The 18,334-nt window shown below is 39.5% G+C and overlaps 2 protein-coding genes across 4 annotated transcripts; both read left to right on the top strand.

Annotated features, from left to right (window-relative positions):
- The first annotated feature begins 157 nt into the window (after positions 1-157).
- LOC116769276 (nonsense-mediated mRNA decay factor SMG8) lies at positions 158-6,298 on the top strand. Of its 2 annotated transcripts, XM_061528277.1 has the most exons (13): positions 158-413; positions 482-777; positions 1,116-1,331; positions 1,531-1,780; positions 2,366-2,491; positions 2,660-2,734; positions 3,147-3,304; positions 3,546-3,746; positions 3,902-4,134; positions 4,580-4,723; positions 4,807-5,005; positions 5,302-5,509; positions 5,791-6,298. In XM_061528277.1, the coding sequence occupies exons 1-13, from the start codon at positions 273-275 to the stop codon at positions 5,980-5,982; spliced, it is 2,439 nt and encodes an 812-aa protein (XP_061384261.1). In that variant the 5' UTR covers positions 158-272; the 3' UTR covers positions 5,983-6,298. The 2 variants fall into 2 exon arrangements, with proteins under 2 accessions (XP_061384261.1, XP_061384264.1); XM_061528280.1 differs by lacking the exon at positions 158-413 and having other exon boundaries at positions 635-777; positions 1,121-1,331.
- Positions 6,299-14,208: 7,910 nt separating this feature from the next.
- LOC116769275 (cytoplasmic polyadenylation element-binding protein 1-A) lies at positions 14,209-18,057 on the top strand. Of its 2 annotated transcripts, XM_061528266.1 has the most exons (11): positions 14,215-14,258; positions 14,325-14,397; positions 14,470-14,547; positions 14,608-14,686; positions 15,606-15,780; positions 15,982-16,138; positions 16,481-16,658; positions 16,837-16,964; positions 17,034-17,125; positions 17,191-17,378; positions 17,448-18,057. In XM_061528266.1, the coding sequence occupies exons 3-11, from the start codon at positions 14,473-14,475 to the stop codon at positions 17,522-17,524; spliced, it is 1,149 nt and encodes a 382-aa protein (XP_061384250.1). In that variant the 5' UTR covers positions 14,215-14,258; positions 14,325-14,397; positions 14,470-14,472; the 3' UTR covers positions 17,525-18,057. The 2 variants fall into 2 exon arrangements, with proteins under 2 accessions (XP_061384253.1, XP_061384250.1); XM_061528269.1 differs by having other exon boundaries at positions 14,209-14,258; positions 14,467-14,547; positions 17,191-18,057.
- The last annotated feature ends 277 nt before the right edge of the window (positions 18,058-18,334 follow it).

Below are 18,334 nucleotides of genomic sequence, written 5' to 3'. Positions count from 1 at the left end.
CTACAAACAAGTACTCACACAAACAAAAAAAAACTGTTTTATAATATTAATGAAGATATAGCTATCAAACGGTCACTTTAAAACAATTGAAGTAATATATAATTAATATGATGTTAAAAATTATAAGAAATTAATTTTTAACACACATACTAATTGTCAGTGTCAAAAACTTGTCATTGCTCTTAAAAGTCATAACAATAAAAATTATAACCAATATTTATATTTTAGTTTGGCAATTGGATATATTATGATTAAACTTGTAATTATATACAATGACTACGGTATTCTCAATTAAAGATATTCCAGAATTTTCACAAAAGGAAAAGATTGTAGTAGTAGGCATTATTGGAAAATCGCCGTTTCGATATCCAAATAAGACATCACCACTGCTTTCTTCAGTACAATTTAAAGAAGTAGGTAATATATTTGAAAGTTTGGAAGATTAATATATAAACAATAAAAAATCACTAACCATTTTCAGAATGACATAGAATGCCATTGGGATGAAAGACGGAGTATTTTATATCTTCATGCAGTCACTTACTTCGACACTGCGAGATTGGCAGCATTGGCAGCAGATTTGAATGAGGAATCTCAGAGCACGGTCAAAGATGCTGATGCTGCTCACTGGCTCGTTGCTTCTGGAGAGTTGGCGATAGATGCATGCAGGGCTATGGCATTGATATTTCATTTGTGCCATATTGTGATTCTTTCATTACCAACCCCTGTATTTGATCTCGGATATTTACAGCTTTTTAAAGCTATTGATGCTTACAGGTTATTTAAATTTAAATTAATAATTAAAACTATTTTGTACTAAATGAGATAAAAATTCCTTTATTAAATTTACAATATTTTTGTTTAACAATAAGAACTCTTTCGTATAATTTTTAAATAAAATTACTATTAGTATATACATTTTTTGATGTAATTTTTTTTTAAATGCAAGTAGTTAGGATCAATTATGGGACAACATAAATTTTTTTGCACTAAGATTACTTATTGCTACACTTAAAATAAAAAACACAATTCTTTAATGGTTCTTACACAGCTGTTAATTAATTACCCTTAATGAGAAATGATTGTTCAAATTAAAAAAAATATTTTTTTATCAGAACAGAGGTATCAGCACAAATTACAAGCGCTTTACACCAATCATGGGCAGCTGCTTGGCAGCATGGTCGGTTATGCTGTCCTCGGCTGCTATTTCACTTCAAACGAGCCCCCACTCCACTTAGAGCTGATCCCGCTGGCCTGAAGAGATTGGAACATGCTGTGGAGGATCAGATATACTTCATACTCCGGAAATCCCGACTTATAACTAATGTCTGGTAAGAATTTGCTTTTAGCAAAATAATTGTAAACCAACCAAGCAAGAAAATGTGTTTGCCATTATTTAATTTTAGCTCATGAATGTTAATTTATTTTATTTTGATATATGATTATACATAATTGTTCAGATTATTTCTATCAAGGTTTAATTCCTACCAAGTATTTGAAACTCACTTTTTTTATATTTCATAATTCCAGTGCCAAATCTCTATTTGCTATACCTAAGAATGAGGAGTTTGTGTATATAAGCGCTGAGGAGGTGGGATCGGCTCGCGACACTAGTTCGTTACTCCGTGGCTTAGTGCAGATGTGTTCCGGTTCAGGCGCCCCGACCTCATCAGACCGACCCAGCTTCAGACGTTTCCTTCAAGGTCACCTGAATTTAGCTTTCGGCGAAGGCTTTGACGACAATGTTGGCAAGTACGCCATGAGCACGTCATATTTTGAGGTGGGTTGAGATCAAAAGAGTAATAATGTTTTTAATACTATAGTAATTTATATGTAGCATTAAAATTTGTCACTTATGTGCAAACACATATGCTTTCATAATTAAAATTATCTGTTTAACTTAGAAGTCATGTTTATATAGACACGGCTTAAACTAAATCAAAATTAATTTACCTCAGTAATGTAATTATAGTACATAGTTAAGTTAACGAGCATTCATTCCGTTATATATTCCGCAAAGTACCCTCTTGCAAGTTATAATTAAGTTTTGTTGGAAATTCCAAGAAGGAAATGCTTCAGTTGCTCTATTAATAGCAAATAGCAGCTGATGGAAGTAATTTTATACATTTTGACCTATATGAAAGTCATGATCTTGTTTCATTAAGTAACACTTTAGTGCTGAACCAACATGATGATGGGTCTTTTGTGCTAAAGCAAGGCAGAAAGTTGATTCTTATGTCATGGCAAAGCAAACAAGGGTTTTTTTAACGAAAAACCCAGGCGAAGAATTTGATTGAGACCATCACATGAGCAGTTCATTATCTCTTGAACCTATTAACGTGAGAATCTTCTCCGTCACCTCCAGCTACCCTCAGCATCATGTTGGCGGGGCGCGGCACGTGTCTTACACCGTCAATACTCCCAGCAGTCGACCGTCCTCTTCGACGCCCTGGCCACAGACGTGAGGTTCTCTCAGGCCAGATGCGCGAAGGTAGTTTGGTTATTACCGTTAAAACCGACATTTATATGAGAATGATTTACATCATTTTATACTATGTCAAATATGTACACTGCATTTTATACAACTTTACAAAGTCCGACGATGAAATAAGTAAACCTCAGTCATCAGTGTCACTTATAGTTATTATAATGTCTCCAGGTGTTACCCATAGCACAGGCCTCCTACGCGGAGGGACTGCCTCCTCACTACTCCAGCCAGCACCACGCGCATAAGGTCAGCTTTATTTATTTTTATAACTGAATATATTATTTTGGAAATTATCCAAAACAAACGGTTTAGAAGTTTTGGGTCTGATCATGGGTATAAAAAAATGGCATTGTGGAATGTAGGAAACTCCAAGAAGAAACTCCTTGCTTTCCCAGCTTTTCTTTATATATTCAGGAGAATGAGGAATAAGGAGGACCTATCCTCCAATGTTTGTAAGGCGATAACACTTCAAGATACTTCTAATAGGAGTACTTACACAATCAAGCTGCTTATTCTGAGAAGGACCCTTCGTTTGCTTCTCTATTATGAAAATGATAGTTAATTGAGAAAAAGGACAGAAGATTTTTTCAGTCACAACCTATATAACTTTCTCACTCACTAATGCTATCTTCCTTCTCTCTTTAACAACAATGTTTAGCTGGTGGTAGCGCTCGGTGTAGTTGAGGCGATGGCCCGAGGTCCCCTCGCTGGTGGTGCCCGAGCTCGACTTCGGGCCGCCTGCGACACCATCAGACGAGCTAGGGAACTGTGCGAGGAACCCAGCCTCACACACCACCCTTGTATACATCCCAAACAGTAAGCCATGACTCAAATTCTATTTACTGACCAAATTCTTCAGTGTTATTCCACTTGAAGGCAGATAAGAAGTAATAAATTTTTTGGTCCTTTGTTAAACTCAAGTGAGTGATGATGATATATTATTTCCATTAACTCTGTTCTGTTGACTTTGCACGAAACGCGTTCGCAGAAAGGAGATAGTGTTTGTTAATAAATCACCACCACCGGTCACCACCAACGTATATGATGCTTTTTTCAGCGACAGTTCCAAAGAGCATTCATCGGGAGTGCGTTATGTGAGTGCGTGCAACTGCGGCCGCACGCGTGTGTCACGCGAGGACCCGTACTGTGCGCGATCAGCCAACTACACCTTCTACACCCTGGCCGCTGAGCAGTGCAACTGTGACACCTTACAAGCGATCAGCTTCCCCGTCTTTCAACCTTCAACCCCTACATTCAGGTCAGTGTAAACGCATTTTCCTCTACATAACTTCGCCTAAATGTATTCATCCTATTTTTTCCCATTTACTTTGGTCCGGCGCAGTACTGAGTCCAGACTGTATAATGTTTTAGCTTAAAATCCCGCTTGCACTTCTTATATTATTAATATTTTAGGGCAGCGTCAGTTAAAGGTGCTACTGTTAAAACTCAAGAGTTGTCCGAAGTACGACAGCAGTTAGAGGTCACGGAGGCCGAGTCACCCCAAGGGGAAGGCTCGCAACGAGGCTCCTGGTCACCCCCAGACGTGCTGTCACCTGGATCAGCGAGAGACGAAGATGAAGAGGATCCTGAGGATTCCAGCGATGAAGGAATAGAGGTCGTCACAGTACAGGATAACGGCACTACAGGCACGTGTTGAATTGATTCAAATACAGAGTATAGAATAAACACGACACGAGCAGGTTTCCTACCTGCTGCCTCCTGAATTTCCTTTGCCTTACCAATTTGTCTCTAGTGGCCTGTCTGGTATCTTTGTATTAGGTCTGCAAAATATTTTACCGCCGTATCTAGACAGAGGCGCCATCTATTAGGTTTTATTCCGATGAGCCAAATGAACGTTGTCTAGCTTTGCACGCCAGGAATAACATTGGCAAGGTACCACATGGATGTTAAATTCCTGTAAATATTAATTTATGGCTTACATCATTTGATATCAAGACGACAATCACAGATATTTCATTATGAATTACGATCCAACGTCGGGGCTGGTGACGTCTGGTGTTGATTCCCCCGAACTGGGCTTGTTAAAGTCTCTTTAAAATGTCTTATTTATAATATTCTTCTGATTCTCAGAGAAATCGATAAGTCGTCAACCGTCGACGACGGAGTATCTCCCGGGTATGCTACACACGGGCAGCCCGGCCGCCCTGCTCCCCGCCTTCCCGAGCTGGTCGCTCGTGTGTCTCGGCGCTTCATCGCTGTACTCACACAGCGCAGGTAATACATAGTACCAATAGAATATATTTAATAAGTCTTAAATCATGTTTTTTATATCAGACTTTTTACATTTCATTCATCAGGACTACCGGAGCATCTTCAGCCTGGTTTCCTGCCTCACACCAACTACCTCTTGCCGTGGGATTGTGCCGTGCGCCTGGAGCGTCCCGAGCGAGGGGACCTGGGGGTGTGGAGGGGCAGGGGCAGGGGGAAGGCCCCCTCGCAGAGCCTTACAGTCAAGATATTCATAGGATACGAATATGAGTGTCCAAGAGGGCACAGGTGAGGTCGTCTACATGATATATGTATCAGTTGTAGGTAGTTTTTGCCACCGAGTTCCTCCGCATGGGCTTAGAGTAATCAATATACAGCGACTTTTATAAACTGGGTCAGGAGACTTCAAAAAAATTAACTACATTGAGTTCCGGATATATTTCAACCTATATATTAATAATTCAGTTATATTTCTGTAAAGTAATATCCGGTTTATGAATAAGTCTCTTTTGCTTTTTTTTGGATTTGTGTTATACAAAATAATATTTAATCATGGCTATATTTGTTTTGTTTCGCGCTCGCAGGTTCATGATGTCGTCACCCGACACGGTGGTGTCAGGAGGCTCAGGGTGGTCCCGGGAGGCGGGCGAGGCCGGGGCCGGAGCCCTACTCGCCTCGAGTTCCATGCCAGTGCTGTCCTCGTGTTTATGTCGAGCGGCCCAGCCCGCACACCTCGCACGACTGCACGTCGTCACACCGAAGGCTTCTATACACGTCACGCTCGACCCTAAGGTTAGCTTAAAGGCAACCTTCATCACTGTTAAAGTTATGACGCATAAAAAAGTTCTTAATACATTTAAACGAACAGAATAAATGATGTTCTCTGAGACTGTAGTTATCACATACTGGAATAAAAAGTATGTCTTTCGAAATTACTTTGAGTTGTTAGAGGCCGGATAATAGATAAGCAGATTCATTGTGTTATTAAGAGGCAACTAGAAAAATGACTTTTGTTTAGAGCAGTCTATGAATTCTTCGTGAGATCTCATAGCTCCATATTAATATATGTTCAGGTGCAGCCAGTCCCAGGCGGTCCAGTGTTTATTCCTCAGCCGGTCGGATCGCCGCCCATCAAGCTGAGCTCCTCAGCCTACTGGGTGCTTCGGTTCCCGTACGTGTATGCCCACGAGCACGGCGCTCTGCCCCGAGCGAGACTCCCGCCCGCCGGAAATGTTCTTCAACCAATGTTCGGACTACAGGAATAAGGCTGTGATGGATTCACTTTAGTCTGCAGATTTGGGCTCAACTGAATGTAGGCCTTTCAGGGTTAGGGCAGGTTAAATGTGGACTCTTCGCAGTGTGCAGGAAGAAGGTTCTGGTTCTCCAAGAACAACTCTTGGATTTGATGAGAAGTTCTTGTCTGCGGAAGTAAGTCCAAAAGTGACCTCAACAACTCATCGCTGCTGGTATTACGAGCTTGCTGAAGCAATGTAATAATGAACTCCACGCTTACCTTTGTCATTATATACAGTGAATATTGTGTTTATATAGTGCATAAGAAAAAATGAGACGACACTATAAGTCTATTATTTTTATTTATTCAAGAAAAGTACTTGTGATAAGTCCAGAGATAACATTAGTACAGGCAATTCTGTTCAAAATATTACACTTGTATTTTGTTGATATTTTCGATTAAAGACTCCTTTCATTGATTACACTCATTAAAATTATTACCTGTGGCTTGAAAGAAAAGTTACATGAGCCTTTATTTCAACAAAAATCATGATGCGCATAAATAAAATAATGGCAGTTTCACCAACGGCTAGTGTCCCAACAACATCTTATTAAATAAAAAAAATATCACATTAATTGTCACGGTTCACGTTTCTTCTGGCACGAAAAAAAAAGTCATTGGGCCAAAGTGCCGTACATCATTTTTGGGAAAGGGGTGGTAATTTTGCACTGCTGGATCGATATTATACAAAATAGCGAAAAACGAATATCACAAGGAAATAACTTTACGTAAAATCCCTTAATTTTGTTTAAGTTCCTGCTGCGGGCTATGCATTGCATTATTTGTGATATTTAGAAGTTTGTTAATAATTGTATGAAAACACGCTGTCTGTAATTTTTGCGACACTCGTCGGACCTTTAAGGGCTCTGAGACGAAGTATCATAAGAAATATATTGCCCCGTTTTAGCAGCCAATGAAAAAAACCCGCTACTTGACCGCTTTGGCAGAGTAACAGACTGGAGACCAACCCAGCTTACAAGCACGAGTCGCCCAAGTCGGCGACACACAAAGGTTACTTTTCAGTCCAGATCTACGCAATAATATTTATCAGAATGGTGACAGACTCATCAGTTACTCTCCAAGATGTTGTAGTACCTACAAAAACTAAAACTAATGGCTGTCAGGAAAATAAACATAAAGGTGGGCGTCGTCGTTCCTGACGGAGACCCAAACATCACATTCTGAAGAAATATCTTGCCTACATTGCCGTGGATACAGGCTTGAGTTAGACTTGAGACTTAGTATATCTGCAACGGACGGAGATATTCTTATATGTTAAGATATTGCTTGTCAACCCCTAAAGAATCTAGAACAAAGAGACGTGTCAATTCTTTGGACGCGTGTAGATCTAATTTTTTGGACGCGTGTGAAAAAAATAATTCTACCTGTAAGTCTTAAAAAAATTGCCAGAGTCAAGCAGACCTACATCCTAAAAATTATCAAGTTTTTTGTAACTTGCAAAAGTAAGTTTAGAAGGAAACTACCTTTCTTCACGACTTTTGCACATACCTGACAGGTTTGCTGGCGCATTCTGCAATAGGGTAAGCTGAACTCTTTCCGTTGTATTCAACTTTTGACGACGAGGGTGACCTACTGACAAACAACCTGCGTTACATACACACAAAGCGCCTTGTGCAGTGATTTACCCTCTGTTCCCTTTGTGTTATGAGGAATTTTGTGCAGGATTGTTTGACCAAGTGCTTGCGTCACAATTCTATCACAACCAAATTATCTAGGTTCCTATCTTTACAAGACTACAAGCGTCGCGAAAATTCTTTATGCACGTGTAATTTTTTTGACCACCGTCCTTTTTTTCTCAAAGAGAAAAACGTATTTGAACCATTTGTGTATCGAATATTCATGGGCAGCGCTGACAACTTACTATAAGGTGGATCGTGTGCCGTCTAGGACATGTAAAAAAAATGTCTACTTCAGACTCTAATTATAGTAAACTTATTAACATTAGAATATTACAAGTTTGTATCGGCACTTTACCTCCGCAGCATTTGCCGTTTCTTATTCTTCACTGCCCACTTGACTATAGTTGTGCGGAGATTTATGGATGGAAAACTAAAAATGTACTATATGCAAAAACGAGGCAAAACTTGTGGTTAGACTACAGGAGACTATAAAATGATTTTTTTAGTATATTAATTTTCTAATGCTGTCTGAAATCAAACAGTGTGAACTTTTGTTTTAAAAAAAATAAAGTAATAATAAAATATATAAACTATTTAACGAAACTCATTTTGTTCATTATAATTCGTTGGTCTTCAAATGCTCAAACATGTAAGAAAAATGTATAGGTACTACTACGTAATGTGTATACGTCTCTTGTTTTGTAAATATCTATATTACGTTTTGCAAAAAGGGCAAGGGAAGTAAGAATTTCATTTTATCCTTCTATTCCTACTAATATTATAAATGAGAAAGTTTGGTTTGATGGATTTGTGGACGTTTGCTGCTCATTGTAGAAAGGAAATTAAAACCAGATTCAGGCCATACTTTGTTTTTTCAAAATTCCATGTACTTCCCGCGGAATCACTTCAAAAACAGATGAATTCTTACGAAGAAAGGTGACACAGACTATAGACGTCGATGTCGGTTCCTCTCTGGTCTCTGCCTAATTCTGATCTCCACGAAGACAAGCTTCCCAAACCTAGTGAAGTAATGATAAAGAGCTTGTTTTGCACGATGGCTCTTTATAGAAAATAATAATGCATATATGTTAGAGAAAAATGTGTATACATACTATTTTTTAACTTTTGCTTGCGTTATTTTGACATTAATAGACATTTATATGAAAAAAATTGTAAAATTAATTGGGTTCTAGGAATTAGAACCTCGTTTTTAAACATTTAGAAAAGGAAATTGTTATGTGAAATTCACTGCAGACGATTTAGTCTCTGGATTAGATAGAATGAATTCTTTACATAAAAGTCGCAAGTGACGAAACTGATCACAAGATCGAACTAGACAATAAAAATGAGATGATGTTATTGAAAATAATTGTTATTTAGGCTGTTTTATCCTAGTGAATTCTCTCATTAATAGCGGTTCCGCTCGTTTTTGTAACTTGTGTTTTAACATTATTAAAAAAAACAATTGGTATGATTTAAATAAATTTTCAAGTTGTTTGGATTAATAAACTGAGTAATATTGCCAACGAGATTTTTTTTCGTGTAACACTTTTCCAATGTCAACGTTTTTATTTGTTGGTCCAATTATAATCTTGAGTACTGTGGAGGAAAATTTAAAGTGTTTTTCGAATGGTATAAAAGCGTTTATTTATATGTAAATTCGAAGTAAATTCTTATTATCATTATGATTAAATTTTCATTTTTATTTTAAAGAAGACTTTAATTATAAATGAAACTAGTGTTATTCGGATTTACTACGCGGATTTTATTATTTAAAAACTACATAATCCCGACGTTTCGGTTACTTTGCAGCAACCGTGATCACGGACAGACGAGGTGACACAGTTTTTAAATAATAAAATCCGCGTAGTTAATCCGAATAATACTAGTTTCATTTAAATGAACACTCGCGAAAATCTTAGATATCATAGACTTTAATTATATTTTCACCAGCACCTTGACATTGCCAACGATATTGAAACTCTGTATTTCAAATATACATGACAGCTAAGTATGTGTTTGAATCTGAAGTTATTATCTGTCAGACAGAGGCCAATTAAAAACGTCATACAAATTACTGGGTGACGTTTATTTAAACGTTATGATTTTAAACTATTCATCCCGAATAAAGACGGGCAGGGAAAAAACTAAACCTATAAAATTTTATTATAACATGACTTAAATGCTTAAAGCATTCCTGATAGCATATTGATTATTATATACATAAGGAGTTTTTAAAACGTATAATCAAAGGGAAAATATTATTCGAACTTAAAATAAACTACTACTACTCAATAAGAATATAATTTAATATAGTAATATTATATTTTGTTGACTCCCACTTATTAAAGCAGCAATCGGAAGTAGTTTCGTTAAAAATGAACCAATAATATCTCGATTCTGTTAAAACTTAATTACCAAAATTATCGTTAAAGACATTTAATACATAGTTGCAATAAAATCTATATGGAAATATTAAGAAAACTTTAAAATTATATTTTATTTAAAGAAATAACAAATTAACACAATATTTGAATTAAAATAATAGACCAAAGTTGTAGCTCAAAATGTTTTCTTTTAAGTCGTATTTTTTCTTACAGTTTATCTTTAATGTTTTTGATCAACGTATACGTAAGAAAAAATATTTCCCGCGACTTATTGTATTCTTTATTTTTGTTAATGTAGGTTTATAAGTTTAGTGTTATACTCGTAAGTCTTAATATAAATTTCTCTGTCGAGAAAGATGTTCTGACAAAACGTCTTACAAAACGCAAAGTATTTTTTAATACGTTTGACCATTTTGGATTTGTTTTTTTTAAACAATTAATACTCACATATTCGTTTTTTAAAAATAAAAGAGAATCTAAACGATTAAACCTTTTATATTTATAAAATATGTTAGGAATATGAAGAATATAAATTTCGTGACTTACAGACTAAAAAACCTTATTTTAATTTGTATCATTCTGTTGCTGAAAAAAAAATCTATCCCAATAACTTCATAAAAACCTGACAAGTTCAACTGTTTTATAATACTCAACGTTTGAGATATACATTGTTGAACAGATTTTATACTGCTAAACATTTTATTTTGTAAAAGGCGTTATATTTATAACGCCACATACCTATCGGGTTATCACTAACGACCTAAGAACAGTTACGTCTATACTAAAATATTACATAACAATGATTATACCCTAAACTTTATGAAAAATTACGAAAGCCATTCATATTTATAAGTAGAAGTAGTTTTTTTTTTAAACAAATTCTCTAGCATTTCCGGCATGGATATAAATAACATGGTTGTATCCGACATCTTCTACGTAAAACGAGCAAAATATTTTACCGGATTTAATTCCATTGTTACTTTTTTTTTAAATATCAGAAATCAACTCAGTCTTTATTTTCACTACTCTTCCTTATTACTCATTATAAATCTGGCAGGTTGTAAGAAGCAGGAAGTGTTTTTTTAATTTATAATTAAATAATTTGTACCCAGTTTTAATAAAATATCCGTCCACCGCAAACTAACCAATCAGAACAATCGGCGGGAAAATATCATCAGACAATTTGATACCTCTTTTACAAATAACATAATTTATGTCATAATTTTCTTTCCGTAATTACTTAAAATTATCAATAAAAATTTCATTACGTTTAAAATAAATTTTAGGTACTTTTTGGACAAATTTAATAATAAGAGACGATAAATATGGGCGTGTCTAAAAGATGTGACAGACGGGGGTAGGGGTGGTGGAAGGGTGAGTTTGGCTTCGTGCTTCACAGCGTTCGTAGTCGGGTGTAGTGTGCGGTGTGCTGCCGAGGAGGCAACAAGTCCTAACTAATACACGACCAGTCTAGCGACACAACTTTGGAAAACTTTTGCGGCACTCATGCCGCTTTTGCATCAGGTTAGTGAATTTTTTTTATTTAATTAATATTCTACCTACGTTTTCATTTAAAAAAATCGACTACCCGCAAGTTTTTTAGGATATACCTACATTGTTTAATATAATTTTTGTGAAACTACCCGTGAACTAATAATTTTGAAGTCTAATTTCAGTTGATTAATGATGTTACTAATATTTTACTTTTCCCTCGTTACTATTTTAAATTTTGTGGGTCCATTTATTTTGAATGTCTCAGGATAACAACCGCGGGGGCGGCGGCTCGAGGGAGAACCGCCGCTCGCTAGCAGAGTTCTTAGGGCTGGATACCTCGCAACTTGCGGAGGCTGCGACTCCAACCACAAACAGAGTAAGTACATTCGAAAAGAGGCTACTGTTTAAAATTCATAATAAATGCTCAAAATATATATAAGGCACAGCTAAAATATTTAAGTAACTACCCTCCAGATGAACGTACCGATACGCGAATTCTAAATCCATTAGATCGGTAATAATACAGTCTGGTCGTTTATAGATAGCGATCTGAAATAGCTCTACATTTGTAACGGGCATATTTTTATAAGAGCAAGTTGGAGTTTGCGATATAGATTTTAGAGGAGGTAGTTTCAAAATTAAATAATATTTTAGATTTTTACCGTCAGTATCTATCGAACGCAGTCCCATGTTGGGCGCCAATGTTGTAATAGTTATTCGCGATGAATAGGAATTCTAATGATGTTGCTCCACATATAGCTGTTAGTTTAATGTAAATTTTTATATTAGAGAATCTCGAGCGAGAGGATAACGTAGCCCCGAGCCAATGTATCATAAAAACGTCCCGCTTAATGCATCTTAAGGCTCGATATTTGAGTACAAAGCACTCGACAGTTTTATTGTCCGTTCATAATGTCCGTACGACATCCGTTTTGATGCCAGTTAATGTTGGGGAGAGTGCTGCCAGCTCCCCTATTAATGGCTGCGTTGTGCCAAGTAATGCACCCGCGGCCAACCGCCTGCTTGCATTAGCTCGGATTTAGACATATTCATATTTTATTTGAAACATTTAAGCTAAATTAGCGAATAACCGAAGCGACTGCAGTATCTCAATACGATTTGAATGTTCAATTACTCAAACCTACTACATATCACCGTGGACCGTCATTACGTCGCGTCACAGAAATCTAAGCCGGATTTTGGATACTCTTAATACACTACATAAAATAATAGCGAGCTAATCACTCTCCGGTGCAATAAAATAGGCACTTAAGTCAAATAGATATAATTTATTATATGGTTTTATTGTAGGGGAATGTCGAGTTAGTTTTTAAAGTGGGGTCGCATGTCGCGGGCGGAGATTTAAAAATGTATTTTTGGAGAATCGTTAATATTTGATAATGAAACTGTCGCTGAATTATCCATTGGGTTGTTTCCATCGCAATTATCGATCGTTTAAAAATAGTTCTGGAGGCGTGGATGATCTCTATATAAATAAGTTTCGATAACGTCCTACGTGGCTGTAATCGTTTCGTACATCCGCAGCTAATCGTCGGCAGGACGAAGGTAGCGACTAATTACGGCTGCGACCTAATTTAGTCTCGTCACCCGCGCTATTTCTATCTCCTGCAATTGATTTTCATTTCCCGCATCTTAATTTCCATTTAGCTCCATTAATACTGAAGCAGTCGCGATCTCGGATGCCGTCTCGGTAATGTTCCTTGCAGTGTTTATCCGCAATGCCCTCCGATGTGTTTATGGGTCTTTTGAACTTGGAGACAAAATTGTATTACTGAATTGTCTAGGATTGTAATTTATAACGTTGAGGACCTGTCGAGGGGTTGGGAAACATGTATATTTTTTATTCATTGTCGACTTTCGACTTGAAGGTTTTACATTCCGAACACTTCAGCGATGTATTGACGCTAGTTGGAAACGCGTAATCCGAATCTCCTTGTAAAACTTTAGTTTTGTCTCTTATTTGGCAAGTCTCGCGGGCGGGCTATTGGCAGGAACGGACTATTCTATATTATTTATGTAGGCAGATGCCACTCCGGCAGTCGGCACTCGGAAATAGGATCCCAAAGATGTATTGGATCTTAACGCATTTTCTTTTAATCTTAAATTTTATTAAATTTATTCCTGTAATGTAATAATTTTCTCAGGAGGGTGAGAACGAATGGCGCTGGGAAAATCCGAGCAGTCCGGAGGCGACACAAACTGTTGCGTTTCACGGATACGGGTATTGATGAATATCAATATTGTATTGGATATTATGAACAAAAATTTAATGACGCGAATCTTGCAGGGATGGAATGCGTTCAGGCGGTTGGGGAGACGAGGACAAGAGGCAGCAAAATGCGGCGTCCTTAGTAAGTAGCTTGTTCGGTTAGTCTTCTCTTTCAACTGTACGCGGAAGACTTCACAAGCATCTTACTTCCTGTTTACGTATTTTTTTAACGAAATCGATGATTTTAATGTTGAAATCGGTATAATATGCATGCATGAATACACACTCCACTTGCTAATTCAGACTTTTAGCAATATTTAAATTTATTGTTTGTGATAATAACACTGCCCCAGGAGCCCCTCCAGGCCGGTTGTCTAGGCGGCTCTAAGGGTCGTATCTTGGAGCCCCGGAGCCCAGCGGCGGCGCAGTCTCCTTGCACACTCGTGCCTCCCGCTTGCTTCCCTCCCCGACATCCTATAGCCTACGCCAGCTACAGGTAAGGGACTAACAACCGGTCACTCGTTACGTATGCATTTCACTACATGAACTGTCCTCTCACCAGTGAAAGCGCTCGTCCCGGCGGTTGGGGCGAAGACCAGAATGACCATGGGATTACAGATCTCGTGACTTCCTTAGTAAGACGTTGTAATGATAAATAAGTCAGTTTCGATGAACTGGAGGAATACAATAGGAGTTTGTTTCAGAAGGCAATGGCGATGCCTCCCACAGCGACCAGGAGTAAATCTTTTCACCTCAAGCGGCTCAGCTGCGACGCGCTCGAGACGGTTGGTCCTCGTTGTTTGGGCGTTGTTCTGTTGGTTCTTTGTTAATCCATGTGTCCGCAGGTGGAGTCTCCCTGGCCGCCTGAGGGGGCGCACGCTCAGCCACAGGAGGAGTCTCGCATCGCGCGGCGGGCGTCGTTTTGTAAGTAGTTTTAGAAGTTTTCTCACTTCGGACATACTACGAATATTTTTAATGAGATCTAAGATTTCCGCAAGTATTCATTTAAATGAAACTAGTGTTATTCGGATTTACTACGCGGATTTTATTATTTAAAAACTACATAATCCCGACGTTTCGGTTACTTTGCAGCAACCGTGATCACGGGCAGACGAGGTGTGAATGTCTGTCAGTTGGCCTTGTTATTTATCATCTACCGCCATCGATTTCTTAATTTTCTGGCGTACCGCTCTGGATGCCTGTAGAATGCGCTCACGGTGTCTTGAGGTCCTGCGGTGTGGTTTCGGACATGGGATTTTATATTTTTAAGAAGGGGGTCCCAGGTGTTTGATAGATTCCACCCATCTTCTCTATTGAAATTGGGATGTTTTTTAATTTCAATAGCCTCGCGAATTAATCTCGGTATATACTTGTCTTCCCGAGCGAGGATTTGAGGTTTATCAAAACGAATGTAGTGGCCTGGTTTGTCCATTGTGTGTTCACACACTGCTGACTTCGACGCGCGCCTGTTTTTGATGTCTGAGATGTGTTCTTTAACCCTAGTACCGATGCTCCTCTTCGTCTGTCCAATGTATGACAAGCCAGTCACAATCGAGTTTGTATACACCCGCTAGTTGCAAAGGAATGTTACTCTTGATTGGTCCCAAGAATTGGCTCACTTTCTTATGTGGTTTGTAAATAGTTTTAATGGAAACCTTCTTCAAGATGTTGCCTATTCTGTCAGTAACAGGGATTATGTAGTTTTTAAATAATAAAATCCGCGTAGTAAATCCGAATAACACTAGTTTCATTTAAATGAATATTTTTAATTTGAAATAAGTTTCGAATATTCTAAGTAATCTTAATTCTCGCTCTAACCGAAGTTATAATATTGCGTCACTAGGCGGCGTGGTGTCTAACGTCCGCACTGAGGGTAGTGTGAGGTGGCACGGCGCCCTGCCGGCCCGGGGCGGAGGCTCTGACGCGGGCTACTCGCCCAAACTGTTCCTGGGCGGACTGCCCTACGACATCACGGAGCAAGCGCTCATGCATGCGCTGAGACACTTCCAACCAGTGCGGTGAGTAGTGTTGCTTAGTCTGGAACAGGTTCTTGGATGTTGTGGCTCTGATAAAAGAAAACAATAGGTTTGTCAAAGATTTTAAGGGGTTTGAGGTTGCCATCTGTGGTTCTCAAGTTGATGTCGCTAAAAGCAGGATCTTCAAAGTTTCTCGTATAGATCCCGTGCATCATTCGCTATTCTCACTGAGTATGTCGTCAGCGTGGAGTGGCCGGGGCGCGGGGCGGGCGCGGCTCGCGGCTGCGCGTACGTGACGCTGGAGGGCGAGCGGCGCGTGCGGGCGCTGCTGGCGGCGTGCCGGCGGGACGGACCCGACTGGTACTACCGCCTCGCCACCAGGAACATGCGCACCAAGGAGGTAACACTCGTAACTACTAGGAATAATTCAAGCAACTATTTGCCGATTATCAGTCTATGAATGTAGAGCTAATTTAAGTTCGGCTCGGGTTATTTACAATAGAACTGTTGCAAGTGGCGCCATCCGTGCCGTACTGATAGTAATATACTATAATCCTAAGAAAAATATTATTATGGCTGAATACTGAGCCATCGCTACTGGTAGCGGCATCGGCCCTTTGTAGGACCTTACCGGAAGTAACGCTGAACATTAAAAAAACAAATCTGAAACTACCTCGGACGATATAGTATAGAGAAACGGTGATCAGCGTGAAGTATCGTTGGGTTCCTGTGCCGTCTCCAGGTGCAAGTGATCCCGTGGGCGGTGAGCGACTCCAACTGGGTGTGTGCGGGCGGCGCGGCGGGCTCGGTGCGCCTGGAGCCGGCGCGCACGGTATTCGTGGGCGCGCTGCACGGCATGCTGTCCGCCGCCGGGCTCGCCACCATCATGAACGACCTGTTCTCGGGAGTCATCTACGCAGGTCGCTGCTTCACTACATTTTTTGTCCAAATTATACCTGATGAAATGTTGAGCGAGACGTTACAGTATTTTCGCTATTTTTGTTCAACTAAAATCTGATAAATTTTGGTAGTATTTGTCATCATTGGATATATATTGTTCGGTGTGAGACTTGTATTGATGGGATAAATCGTTTGCAGGCATCGACACCGACAAAAACAAGTACCCCATCGGCTCCGGACGCGTCACGTTCAACAACGTACGTTCCTACGTGAGAGCGATCTCCGCCGCCTACGTGGAGATCTGCACCGACAAGTTCACCAAGAAGGTAAAACACCCGGAGGCGGGCGGGGCGAGCTGTCGAGTGACTTAACCTACCCTCGTTGTGTCGTTCCAGGTGCAAGTGGACCCTTACCTCGAGGACTCCATGTGTTCCGTGTGTAACCTCCAGCAGGGGCCGTACTTCTGCCGCGAGCCAGTTTGCTTCAGGTGAGTTGTGATAACCAACACCGATTACGAATATAGAATCGGTCCTGACGAACATCTGACGCTAGATACTTCTGCCGCTCGTGCTGGGCGGCGGCGCACGCGGCCGAGCAGCACAAGCCGTTGATGCGGAACTGCAAGAGCGCCACGCTGCCCACCGCGCTCTCGCACCACTCGCCCGCTAGCAGCACGCACCTCTCCGGCGCCAGGGCCGCCGACGGTGGCTTTAACGGCTTCGGGAACGTGTCTAACGACGGTAACGACGGCTCCTATTAAAGTGAACCGCGCCTTACGATATATATTTGTCTGAACTCCTCGCCCGCAGCGGCTCCGTCGCCCGCCACCAGCGGCAGCGGCTCGGCGTGCGCGGAGGACGCCCCCCACGACTGGATGGCTCGTTAGTACTCGTCACGTGCGACGGAACACGAACGTAATCCCCGGCTTCTGGCAACCCTGAGCGTCAGCTGACAACCCTGACGTCGCCTGTCACCGTGACAGGTGGACGCCATCTTGTTCCTCACCTACACTACCGTTGTCGAGCCGCTATTAAGTTGGGCGCTTCGTCAGCCATGTCCACTTTATTATTTTCGTTGATTCTTATTAAGTCCCTGTGATTGTATTGTTTTGATCGTATCCAGATTTTGCTTGTCGTCTAAATCGCTTCAGTTTCGGCGACCGTTGATTGTTTTTTTATTCTGTTGTGTATTTAATGAGACGTTACGTATTAGATTTTAGTGAACTGTGCCTGAATAGAAGATTTTAAAAAATCAGAGGTGCCTAAGATACATGTTGAACTTTTTAACATTTTAAAAATAAAAAGGCTTTTAATTGTAATCTTGTGATTTTATAGGATTTTAGTGTCGTACTATATATAGTATGGAGTATGAAATGCTGATTTTTAACTAGCTTAATTGATTTTAGAACGTATAGCGAATAAAAAAAACTGAAATTTAATAAATTATATAAAAAAATTACCGTCTTTGTTTATTTCCTTTACGAGAAGTTAAATAGTCCTTAAAATCTCAGCTCGTGAATATTTTTCATGCTCATAACCATGCTTTGGTTATGAGCATGAAAAATATACATCCTAACAAACTTCAGACATAAGCAATTTTTCTGTAAACCAAAAATTATGGCACCGAGGAAGAAAGACCATCGTGTTTCCATATTTTTGAAGTCCCATGCTGATGGGTCTAATTATTTTTAAATGTT

Source organism: Danaus plexippus, chromosome 5, assembly GCF_018135715.1.
Source record: "Danaus plexippus chromosome 5, MEX_DaPlex, whole genome shotgun sequence".
In the NCBI taxonomy this organism is placed as follows: domain Eukaryota; kingdom Metazoa; phylum Arthropoda; class Insecta; order Lepidoptera; family Nymphalidae; genus Danaus; species Danaus plexippus.
The sequence above is the reverse complement of the archived record's forward strand: the minus strand, read 5'-3'. Positions and strand labels throughout refer to the sequence as shown.